This window comes from Scyliorhinus canicula, chromosome 17, assembly GCF_902713615.1.
Source record: "Scyliorhinus canicula chromosome 17, sScyCan1.1, whole genome shotgun sequence".
NCBI lineage: Eukaryota > Metazoa > Chordata > Chondrichthyes > Carcharhiniformes > Scyliorhinidae > Scyliorhinus > Scyliorhinus canicula.
In genome coordinates this window covers 35,643,507-35,656,125 of record NC_052162.1, presented here as the reverse complement: position 1 = coordinate 35,656,125, position 12,619 = coordinate 35,643,507, and the positions used below count along the sequence as shown (strand labels likewise).

The 12,619-nt window shown below is 47.3% G+C and overlaps 1 protein-coding gene across 9 annotated transcripts in view; it reads right to left on the bottom strand.

Annotated features, from left to right (window-relative positions):
• The window catches only part of stag2b (stromal antigen 2b), a 246,641-nt gene that overhangs the window by 53,634 nt on the left and 180,388 nt on the right, over positions 1-12,619 (bottom strand). For all 9 annotated transcript variants that reach the window (XM_038774985.1, XM_038774992.1, XM_038774990.1 and 6 more), the window contains one exon: positions 8,836-8,906. In XM_038774985.1, the coding sequence (XP_038630913.1) occupies positions 8,836-8,906 (71 nt within the window). The remainder of the gene's footprint in view (positions 1-8,835; positions 8,907-12,619) is intronic.

Here is a 12,619-nt window from a genome sequence, read left to right as displayed (position 1 = left end):
AGGACTGAAGTGCGGAGGTGGCGAAGCGGCGGGCCGGGTTTAACCGGATGAAGGCGGTGCTGCATAACAAGCAGGTTAAATTTGGAATGCTGCAGCCTGCGCGTCTGTGGGTAACATACAAGGACCGGCATTACTACTTCGAGTCCCCGGAGGAGGCGTGGGCCTTTGTGCAGGCGGAGAAGCTGGACTCAAACTAGGGTTTGGGGGCTGCGGGCTCTTGTGTACTACGGTTGTTGCTGTTTTTGCTGTTGCTGTTTTTGTAATTTTGATTTTTTTAATGCTCGTTCTTGCTCTGTTTCTGGGTGGTTCTGTTGGGTATGGTTTTGTGTTATGTGGGGGATGTTGGGGGTTTGTTTTTTTTCTGTACGGGGCTGGGGGATGGGGTGGAGCTGGAATTTGGGAGCTGCGTCAGACGGGTGGGGTGGGGCAGTGTGAAAGCGCGGGCTTTCCTCTGGTTTCCCGCGCTGCAGGGCAGGAGGGTGGAGCTGCCGGTGGGGGCGTAGCCTCTACTGGTTTTTTCCCGTGCTGGAGCGGTGCCAAAGAGGAGTGGCAGGAGGGGGGATAACCCCATGTCGGGAGGGATCGGGTTTTGGCGGGAGTTGCCAGGGTCAGCAGAAGTCAGCTGACTCACGGAAGTACCATGGAGGGTGCGTCGCGGCTAGGAGGGGTCCTAGCCTTAGGGGGGGGAGATACCGGGTTGCTGCTGGAATGGCCAGGAAGCAGCTGGTGTGGGCCGGGGGGGTAGAGGAGAGGCGCTATCGTCATGGGGAACGGGTCGGGCAGGGTGTGCTGGCCTGGAGCGAGCAGTCGATTAACTATGGCTAGTCGGCGGGGGAGGGGGGCGGGGTGCCCTCTGATCCGGCTGATCACCTGGAACGTGAGGGGGCTGAATGGGCCGGTTAAGCGGGCTAGGGTATTTTCTCATTTGAAGGGGCTGAAGGCGGATGTGGCTATGTTCCAGGAGACCCACCTGAAGGTGGCGGACCAGGTTCGTCTGAGGAAGGGGTGGGTGGGCAGGTTTTCCATTCAGGATTAGATGCGAAGAACCGGGGGGTGGCGATTCTGGTGGGGAAGAGGGTGGCGTTCGAGGCGGTGGTGGACAAGGAGGGCAGGTTTGTTATGGTGAAGGGTAGGCTGCAGGGAGAGAAGGTGGTGCTGGTAAACGTGTATGCCCCGAATTGGGATGACGCTGGCTTTATGAGGCGTATGTTGGGCCGCCTTCCGGACCTGGAGGCGGGGGGGCCTGATCATGGGGGGAGACTTTAACACGGTGCTGGATCCCCCACTAGACCGGTCCAGTTCAAGGACGGGTAGGAGGCCGGCGGCGGCCAAGGCGCTGAGGGGGTTTATGGACCAGATGGGAGGGGTGGATCTCTGGAGGTTTGGGAGGCCGAGGATGCGGGAGTATTCCTTTTTCTCCCATGTGCATAGGGTTTACTCCCGAATAGATTTTTTCGTTCTGAGCAGGGGATTGATCCAGAGGGTGGAGGATGCCGAGTATTCGGCCATAGCAATTTCAGACCATGCTCCGCACTGGGTCGATCTGGACGTGGGGTTGCTGGCTGATGAGTTGTGTAGGAGGGTCCGGGAAGTATTGAGGGGTGCCTTGAGGCCAACGATACGGGGGAGGTCCGGGTGGGGATGGTTTGGGAGGCTCTGAAGGCAGTGATCCAGGGGGAGCTGATTTCCATCCGGGCCCGGAGGGAGAGGGAGAGACTGGTGGGGGAGCTCCTAGATGTGGATAGGAGGTACGCGGAGGCCCCAGAGGAGGGATTGTTGGGGGAATGGCGTAGCTTGCAGGCCAAGTTCGACTTGCTGACCACCAGAAAGGCGGAGACACAGTGGAGGAAGGCGCAAGGCGCGGTTTATGAGTATGGGGAGAAGGCGAGCAGGATGCTGGCGCATCAGCTCCGCAGGTGAGATGCAGCTAGGGAATTTGGTGGTGGGAATGTGGTGCGGAAGGGGGCAGAGGTGAACGGGGTCTTTAGGGACTTTTACGAGGAACTGTACCGGTCGGATTCACCGGTTTTTGGGGGGGGGGGGGGGGGGGGGGGGGGGGTTGAGATGGAGAGCTTTATGAACAGGCTACGTTTCCCAAAGGTCGAGGAGGAGCTGGTGGAGGGGCTGGGAGCGCCGATTGAGTTGGAGGAGCTAGTCAGGGGAATTGGTCAAATGCAGTGAGGGAAGGCGCCGGATGGGTTCCCGGTGGAATTTTATAAAAAGTATGCAGACCTGGTGGGCCCCCTGTTGGTGCGGGCCTTCAATGAGGCATGGGAGGGGGGGGGCTTTGCCCCCAACGATGTCACGGGCGCTGATTTCTTTGATCCTGAAGCGGGATAAGGACCCCTTGCAGTGTGGATCATACAGGCCAATCTCGTTCCTCAATGTGGATGCTAAGTTGCTGGCGAAGATCCTGGTCACCAGGATAGAGGACTGTGTGCCAGGGGTGATACATGAGGATCAGACAGGATTTGTCAAGGGAAGACAGCTTGGACACGAATGTGCAGAGGTTGTTAAATGTTATTATGATGCCGGCGGTTGAGGGAGAGGCGGAGATAGTGGTGGCGCTAGATGCAGAGAAGGCCTTTGATAGAGTTGAGTGGGGGTACCTGTGGGAGGTGCTGGAGAGGTTTGGATTTGGGGAAGGGTTCATCAAATGGGTACGGTTGCTTTATGAGGCCCCGATGGCAAGTGCAGCTACTAATGGAAGGAGGTCAGAGTACTTCAGGGTCTACCGTGGGACCAGGCAGGGTTGCCCCCTGTCCCCCTTGCTTTTTGCACTGGCAATTGAACCTCTGGCTATGGCGTTCAGGGAGTCGGGGAGGTGAAGGGGTCTGGTGCGGGGTGGGGAGGAACATCGGGTATCGCTGTATGCGGACGACCTGCTGCTGTATGTGGCGGACCCAGTGGGGGGAATGCCGGGGGTGATGGAGCTGTTGGCTGAGTTTGGGGGCTTCTCGGGTTATAAGCTGAATCTGGGTAAGAGCGAGGTGTTTGTAGTGCACCCGGGTGAACAGGAGGAGGGAATTGGTAGGCTCCCGTTTAAGAGGGCAGTGAAGAGTTTTAGGTACCTGGGGGTGCAGGTGGCCAGGAGTTGGGGGACTCTCCACAAGCTTAATTTTACCAGGCTTGTGGAGCAGATGGAGGAGGAATTTAAAAGGTGGGACATGGTGCCGCTATCGCTGGTGGGTAGAGTGCAGTCCGTCAAAATGACGGTGCTCCCGAGGTTCTTGTTCCTTTTTCAGTGCCTGCCCATCCTTATCCCTAGGGCCTTTTTTAGGAGGGTGACTAGCAGCATCATGAGCTTTGTTTGGGCGCATGGGACCCCCAGGGTGAGGAGGGTCTTCTTGGAGCGGGGCAGAGATGGTGGTGGACTGGCGTTACCCAACCTCTCGGGGTATTATTGGGCGGCCAATGTGTCGATGGTGCGCAAGTGGGTGATGGAGGGGGAGGTGGCAGCATGGAAACGGTTGGAGATGGTGTCCTGTGGAGGCACAAGCCTGGGGGCCCTGGTAACGGCGCCGTTGCCGCTCCCTCCTACGAGGTATACCACGAGTCCGGTGGTGGCGGCTACCCTCAAGATTTGGGGGCAGTGGAGGTGACATAGGGGGGAAGTGGGGGGCTCGATGGAGGCTCCGCAAAGGGGGAACCATCGGTTCGTCCCGGGGAAAATTGATGGGGGGGCTCCTGGGGTGGCACAGAGCGGGCATCAGAAAGCTGAGAGACCTGTTCATTGACGGGAGGTTTGCGAGCCTGGGAGAGTTGGAGGAGAAATTTGAGCTCCCCTCGGGGAACATGTTCAGGTACCTGCAGGTAAAGGCGTTTGCGAGGCGGCAGGTGGAGGGATTCCCTTTGCTGCCCGCGAGGGGGGTGAGGGACAGGGTGCTTTCGGGGGTCTGGGTCGGGGATGGGAAGATATCTGATATCTACAAGGTAATGCAGGAGGTGGAGGAGGCGTCAATAGAGGAGCTAAAGGCTAAGTGGAGCTGGGGGAGCCGATCAAGGATGGGACTTGGGCGGATGCCCTGGAGAGGGTTAACTCTTCCTCCTCATGTGCGCGGCTTAGCCTCATCTAATTCAAGGTGCTGCACCGGGCCCATATGTCCGGGACTAGGATGAGTAGGTTCTTTGGGGGCGAAGACAGGTGTGTCAGGGAGTCCAGCGAACCATACCCATATGTTCTGGACATGCCCGGCACTGGAGGAGTTCTGGAAGGGGGTGGCGAGGACAGTGTCGAGGGTGGTAGGATCCAGGGTCAAGCCAGGCTGGGGACTCGCGATTTTTGGGGTTGCGGTGGAGCCGGCAGTGCAGGAGGCGAGAGAGGCCGGTGTTTTGGCCTTTGCGTCCCTAGTAGCCCGGCAGAGGATCTTGCTACAGTGGAAGGATGCGAGACCCCCAAGCGTGGAGACCTGGATCAATGACATGGTGGGTTTTATTAAGCTGGAGAAGGTCATATTCGCCCTGAGAGGATACCGGTACAAGGGTTCTTTAGGCGGTGGCAGCCTTTCCTCGACTTTCTGGCTCAGCGATAGGGAACTAGGTCAGCAGCAACCCGGGGGGGGGGGGGGGGGGGGGGGGGGGGGGGGTGTGACTATGTTTATTTAATTTAATTTATTTTCAAGTTCTCTTGTTGTTTACCAGGTTTGGGGGGGCTCGATATATGCGTTGCTGCAGTCTTGGGGGTGTTATGCTTATTATGTTGTTTTATTGCTGTTTGTTACTGTTTGCGGTTATATATTTTGTAAAAAATTTTCAATAAAAATTATTTTTTTAAAAACTAACACATTTTCTTCAGTCACGAAACCACAATCTGCACTTGCCTTCACCACTAGCTGTGATATTTTTTAATGTTTCCAAGCTAACTCTTATGCTCTGCTTAATCTTTCTCAGGATACTGTCACATGCTCCCAGTACAACCTCCAAACTCTGATTCATTCGTTTCTCCTGAATCAAGGCGAGTGCCCCCCTTACTTAATGGCCATAAATTAATTCTAAATGACTTCAGGCCTTGTTGCTAAGTTTGCAGATGGTACAAAGATCTGTAGAGGGGCAGGTAGTATTGAGGAAGCAGGCGGGCTGCAGAAGGTCTTGGACAGGCTAGGAGAGTGGGAAAAGAAGTGGCAGATGGAATACAATGTGGAAAAGTGTGAGGTTATGCACTGGAAGAACAAATGGAGGCATAGACTATTTTCTAAATGGGAAGATGCTTAGGAAATCAGAAGCACAAAGGGACTTGGGAGCCCTTGTTCACGATTCTCTTAAGGTTAACGTGCAGGTTCAATCGGCAGTTAGGAAGGCAAATGCAATGTTAGCATTCACGTCGAGAGGGCTAGAATACAAGACCAGGGATGTACTTCTGAGGCTGTAAGGCTCTGGTCAGACCTCATTTTCAGTAATGTGAGCAGTTTTGGGCCCCCTATCTAAGGAAGGAGATGCTGGCCATGGAAAGGGTCCATATAACGTTCACAAAAATGATCCCTGGAATAAAGAGCTTGTCGTATGAGGAATGGTTGAGGACTCTGGGTCTGTACTCATTGGGAGTTTAGAAGGATGGGGGTGGGGGGAATCTTATTGAAACTTACAGGATACTGCGTGGTCTGGATAGAGTGGGTGGATTGGACATGCTAAATTGCCCCTTAATTAGAAAAAATAATAATTGGGTAATCTAAATTTTTTTTTTTTTAAAAGATAGGTTTTTGATCAATAAGGGGATCAGGGGTTATGGGCAGAAGGCAGGAGAATAGGAATGAGAAAAATATCAGGCATGATTGAATGGCGGAGCAGACCCGATGGGCCGAGTGGCCTAATTCTAAACCTATGTCTTATGGTCTTATTCGCTCTCTTATTACGACATGATCTGAAAACCATCCAAGAGACTCTTTCTGCAGTATTTCTTTTGGTTGGGTCACCACAGGCTGTTCAACTACAGTAGGGATCATCAACCACTGTGACCCAGCAATTTTTCCACTTCCCAAACAATCACCTCTCGTTTTCAAACAAATTTTTTAATTAAAAACTTAAACAATGGAAAATGTTTAGCTTCTCCAGGAATTCTACTTATTAATACCCTTTCTTACAATACGCCTTCTGGACAACAGGTAGCATTATCCCATTAAGGGCAGCACGGTAGCATTGTGGATAGCACAATTGCTTCACAGCTCCAGGGTCCCAGGTTCGATTCCGGCTTGGGTCACTGTCTGTGCGGAGTCTGCACATCCTCCCCGTGTGTGCGTGGGTTTCCTCCGGGTGCTCCGGTTTCCTCCCACAGTCCAAAGATGTGCAGGTTAGGTGGATTGGCCATGCTAAATTGCCCATAGTGTTCAAAATTGCCCTTAGTGTTGGGTGGGGTTACTGGGTTATGGGGATAGGGTGGAGGTGTTGACATTGGGTAGGGTGCTCTTTCTAGGAGCCGGTGCAGACTCGATGGGCCGAATGGCCTCCTTCTGCACTGTAAATTCTATGATAATCTATGATAACATTAAGGACTGACGAGCCCCCTTAGAAATTTGATACAATTTCCTGCTCTATCCTGAAGACATGAATATACTTTCCCTTCGCATTACAAATCTTAAAACATCTCTGTAGCCTGCCCTTCAACACTCACTTGGTGTGAACACATTGCCACTTTAGCCATTACCAATTCTTTCTTTCCCACTTAGACAAAAGGTTTGCCTTGCCCCAAAGTCTCAAGGTCACAGTACTTTTACTCCCAGAACTTTTCCGAATCCCTGTTACTGCAATGTTTTCCATTTAATCCCCAACACGTTGACTTTGTGTCCACAATCTTATTACAATGGAAATACTTAAGCCCTCCTTGTGTCACTTCCACTCTCAGCACCTTCCTTTATGGTATGAGGAGAAATTTCCTGAGGCTTCCCAGCTGTCCCTTCTCTTCCCCAACTACCTGCCTTCCTTTAACCATTCCAGATTTAAAGATGTGATGGACAAAGTTTTGATTTATAGGCCACGTTACAATCATCTGCCACCTCTGCTGCTTGCCAAGCTGTTTTAACCCTCTGTTCTTCCACATAGGTTGTAGCTATCGAGGGAAGTGAATTTTAAGATTCTTCCAAGAGAATTACTTCTCTAAGAACTGCAGATGTTATTTCCACTTTTAATGTCCATTTTGAGTCCTCAAAGTTTAGGATGGCTTGTACAAATTTAAACATCTTCCCATGGGTTCTGGTCTGGAAATACGTTATTCCCACTTCCTAGTGCCTCTGTTTTAACTGCTGGCCATTTAACCTGGCATTCTCTTTCCTCCTTTGCTGACTTACCCATTTCCAATATCCTTGTCATCTTTTTCACTCTGCCTTTCCTCCCTTTGAAATGTCCATTCTCTTTCTTTTTCCTCTCTTTGTCACGCCTCCAATTCAAGTCTTCATTTGCAACTGACCTTAGTCAATTCAAGCGACTCACCTTTTTGAGAATATGGTCTCTCTGGTAACCTTCCAATTTCAAATGCTGTTTTATTACTTCAATTATGTTTGCTATCCTCCCCCTACAGTTAATTCGAATTGTAATCTGTCTTCCAATTCTGCTAACGGAGATTCGGTTACCTTTTGTAAATCAGTCAGGGTTACATCGTCCATTCCCAGAAAAGTATTAGCAATTGCCAATGTCAGTATGCAGTCCAACCATTTCAAAATCCCTCAATACCAACTCCCAACTTGTGTTCTCATACTTGGGAGCTTTTAAATTTACTAATTCCAAGCCAATCAAGGATTTTTAATCCTGCAAAGAACCCCTAATTTTATGGTATGGCAGGAAGTAATTGCCAGGCTGACCAAATCCAAAAGAGAAACTTGGACATGCTATCACAACAATTTGCAATTTGATATTCCAGGTGTGACAAATTCCCACATCACTTTTGAAGATTTTAAAGACTAAATGAAAATATTCCTTAACAAAAGAAAACTTAAAACATGCAAGATTACATTTACACAGTTACGGGTACGTTTTACAATAATTTCCCCAAAAGCTTTCGACCTTATTAAGCAAACAAATAAACATCCCTTTTCGCAACAGTCCTTATGGATACTTAATCTATGAAAGTAATTTCAGTAATATTACTGCAAGACACCCACTATTGCTCTTGGGGAGTTATTTTGCAGGGCTTCACTCTGCTTGAAAGCTGACAGGAGAAATGCAAGGCTTTAAACAAAACCCTGTTTTCTAGGCCAAACAGACACTTCTCTGAGTCACAACTGTCTTTCAGCATAGCACACCACAGTGTCTTCCACACCACAGCAATCTTACATGACCACTCCTTCCTAGCAGAGCTTCCAATCTCTCCTTTTATATATATATATATATTAAATATATATATATGTTTCATGTTTGGAAGTTCACCTTCCCAGAATATAAAAATCTTGAATGTTTTCCTAATAGTCACTACTTTTGGGTAAAATACACACAATAACTTTGCTTTATTAATTTACAATCTGTCAGTTGTAAATTGTCTTAATATTTCTCTTTGAAATTCAACAATTAGAATCCAACTCCTAACTATTCCCCAATGCAAATTTATACTGGTTATATTTACCTGTAAGCCATCTTGACTTGGTCATGTTCACTTCTGCTTTTACACCTAGCTCTTTAGATGATTTAATTCTCACAGCCTGTCTTGAACTTAATTAAATTATATATACACACACACACACGCACTGTATACCAATAGTAATTTTAAACATTTTGTTTTCATTTACACCTTTTAGGTTCAAAAGAGCACACCCCTAAATTCTATTTTTACATTGTATAATGTTCCTGGTCCTTGCACAAAAGCTGCATTTCCTGATTTGCAAATATAAACAGTCATGCATAAACTGTCCTTACTTGTGAAAGGCCGTGATCCTTTTCAATGTGGACAGGACTTGGTAAGCATCATCCTCATCAAGTTCTTCATCCTGTTCCAATACCAAAATTAGTCAATACATGTACCAAATAATTATAAAATTGCTTATAGCATTCTCAGCTCCTTCACCAAAATTATTGTATGCATAAATTTTGAACAATTAACCAAATGTTACCCAGTAGAGAAAACACCAATGGCACAGAATGCAAACTTGTTTTTTCATACGTGCATCTTACCCTTAAATTAAAGATTGAAATAGCAGCCACTCGCTCAAAAAATTAATTTTGAATTCAGAGGCTTTCTTATATTTTCCTTTTAGCTCAATTAAACTATCAATGGGTATTAAGAACATAAGAACTAGGAGCAGGAGTAGGCCATCTGGCCCCTCGAGCCTGCTCCGCCATTCAATTAGATCATGGCTGATCTTTTGTGGACTCAGCTCCACTTTCCGGCCCGAACACCATAACCCTTAATCCCTTTATTCTTCAAAAAACTATCTATCTTTACCTTAAAAACATGTAATGAAGGAGCCTCAACTGCTTCACTGGGCAAGGAATTCCATAGATTCACAACCCTTTGGGTGAAGAAGTTCCTCCTAAACTCAGTCCTACATCTACTTCCCCTTATTTTGAGGCTATGCCCCCTAGTTCTGCTGTCACCCGCCAGTGGAAACAACCTGCCCGCATCTATCCTATCTATTCCCTTCATAATTTTCAATGTTTCTATAAGATCCCCCCTCATCCTTCTAAATTCCAACGAGTACAGTCCCAGTCTACTCAACCTCTCCTCATAATCCAACCCCTTCAGCTCTGGGATTAACCTAGTGAATCTCCTCTGCACACCCTCCAGCGCCAGTACGTCCTTTCTCAAGTAAGGAGACCAAAACTGAACACAATACTCCAGGTGTGGCCGCACTAACACCTTATACAATTGCAACATAACCTCCCTAGTCTTAAACTCCATCCCTCTAGCAATGAAGGACAAAATTCCATTTGCCTTCTTAATCACCTGTTGCACTTGTAAACCAACCTTCTGTGACTCATGCACTAGCACACCCAAGTCTCTCTGAACAGCGGCATGCTTTAATATTTTATCGTTTAAATAATAATCCCGTTTGCTGTTATTCCTACCAAAATGGATAACCTCACATTTGTCAACATTGTATTCCATCTGCCAGACCCGAGCCCATTCACTTAACCTATCCAAATCCCTCTGCAGACTTCCAGTATCCTCTGCACTTTTCGCTTTACCACTCATCTTAGTGTCATCTGCAAACTTGGACACATTGCCCTTGGTCCCCAACTCCAAATCATCAATGTAAATTGTGAACAGTTGTGGGCCCAACACGGATCCCTGAGGGACACCACTAGCTACTGAATGTATTGAAAGATACATTTAAAATTCAGTGTCGTGGTGCAATGTTAAAAGAAAAAGCATACTACACTAAAAGGGAATATGCAGTGAGGATGTTTCCAATAATTGAGTGACAAGTCAATCTGAAAGGAACACACGACCACTTGTCGGGGTCTAATCGGTGCCAATTTGCTTTAAATATACAAGATCATGCATAAAGTAATTGAATTTTCACTCATCAACACCAAATTGTATTCAAATATACAACATGGTTACAATTTGGCAGCACGGTAGCACAGTGGGTAGCACTGTTGCTTCACAGCTCCAAGGTCCAGGCCCCCGACTTGGGTCACTGTCTGTGTGGGATCAGCACGTTCTCCCTGTGTCTGCGTGGGTTTCCTCCAGGTGCTCCGGTTTCCTCCCACAAGTCCTGAAAGACGTGCTGTTAGGTCATTTGGACATTTTGAATTCTCCATACACCCAAACAGGCGCTGAAATGTGGCGACTAGGGGCTTTTCACAGTAACTTCATTGTAGTGTTAATGTATGCCTACTTGTGACAATTAAAGATTATTATAATTGGCACTCATCATCACCATGCAGCCACATGCTGGAAATTGCACATTTTGCTTCTGGCTGTTCGGAGATCAAGCCTGGCTAAGCAACCCATTGGCAACCCACAATCCAGGTTTGTTTACCCCAGGAAATGGCTAACTCAGCTGAGATTTTGAGGTGTTTCTGTTACCACAACCCACCCCCAATAAATGTCCTGTAGAATATATTTCTTAGAATATTAGATAGAGAAAACTAATGGAAACTTCTGATAAGTTGATCTGTTCATGAAGTAGAGCACATTTCAAACAGTAACAAAGACTATAAAAAAGTAGAGGTGGAAGATGTTACTTTATTCTGCACTAACGTCATTCCGAAAGCTGTGAGCAACTCTCAAAGTTTTCAAACTAGTGAAAATTTTCATAAATGTGAAACTGAATGAAGACAAATATATTTTCCTTTGATAATTGATGGAATAGATCACGAAGTGCAGAGAATATTAGCTGGTCAGAAGTATATCAACGGGTATCCAAAAGATGTCTGCCAGCTACTAACAGAATACACAAAACCATATTAAGGCCATAGATATAGGAGCAGAATTAGGCCATCCGGCCCATCGGGTCTGCTCCGCCATTCGATCATGGTTGATAGTTTCTCATCCCCATTCTCCCCGTACCCCTAATCCCCTTATTAATCAAGAACCTAATTATTTCTGTCTTTAAGATTCCCCACTTGCCCTTTCAAACTCCGTTGAGTGCAGACCCAGAGTCCTCAACCACTCGTCATATGGCAAGCCCTTCATTCCTGCGATCATTCTTGTGAAACTCCTCTGAACCCCCTCCAAGACCAGCACATCCTTCATTAGATATGGGGCCTCAAACTGCTCGCAATATTCCAAACAGGGTCGGACGAGAACCTTATTCAACCTGAACAGTACATGCCTGATCTTATATTCTAACTCTTTTGAAATTAATACTGTTATGCCACCCTGAGCAAGTGCACGATCAATTCCAGCCCCACATGACCCAGAGTCACAACACAAGTGAATTAACCAATAATTCTTATAAAAAGTCCTGAAATCTTTGGCCTTGACTGCCCAATAATTACAATCGTAGGATTTGCAAGTTGAAACGCAAGTCCTGTTTATTTACAACAAGATTAATGGTGAAATATGCAGTGAATGCAACTGAATATCAAGCTAACCTACTACCCCCTTTTACACACAACACAAACAAATGTAAACGGGGAGGGGGTTGAAAATAATAAGGATGAAGGTCAAAAGATAACAATCTTTGCTTCGAATGGTGGTTCACAGCATGCTTTCCTCACAGCACGTTGGTTGATTAAAGCCTCTAGTTTACAGCAGTTGATGGTCTTCCTTGCAGAGTATTTCATTCAGTACTCACAAGCAGCAGGCTTTCTTCCAGAGAGACATTTCAGTTTTTATTAAACTGGACCTTCAACTCAGATTCAGGCCTATTTCTTCCCTGATACACTATCTTACATCAAACTCTGCTTCCAACTTGTGGTTTGACTTACGCCTTTGCAGTCTCATGAGATTGCCACCCAGTCTTGCTGGAGAGAGAATCAGGCCTCATTGTGGCCTTGTAGAGAGTGATTAGCTGGATCCTTTGGGAGAGAATTAGTTGAAAAATCCTTCACCCAGAATGCATCATCAAACATGAAACTAAAATGGAAGCTTGTGACTCTGAGAAACATTCCAGAAGGATAAAATCCAATCATCACCTGTTACCGGGCAGATCACAGCCTTCTGGGCCAATTCATTTGCCACCTGCTACATCAATCAGAACAAGTCATTCTGGGGCCAGTCAATCCCCAATCACCAGTCTAAAACAGCTTA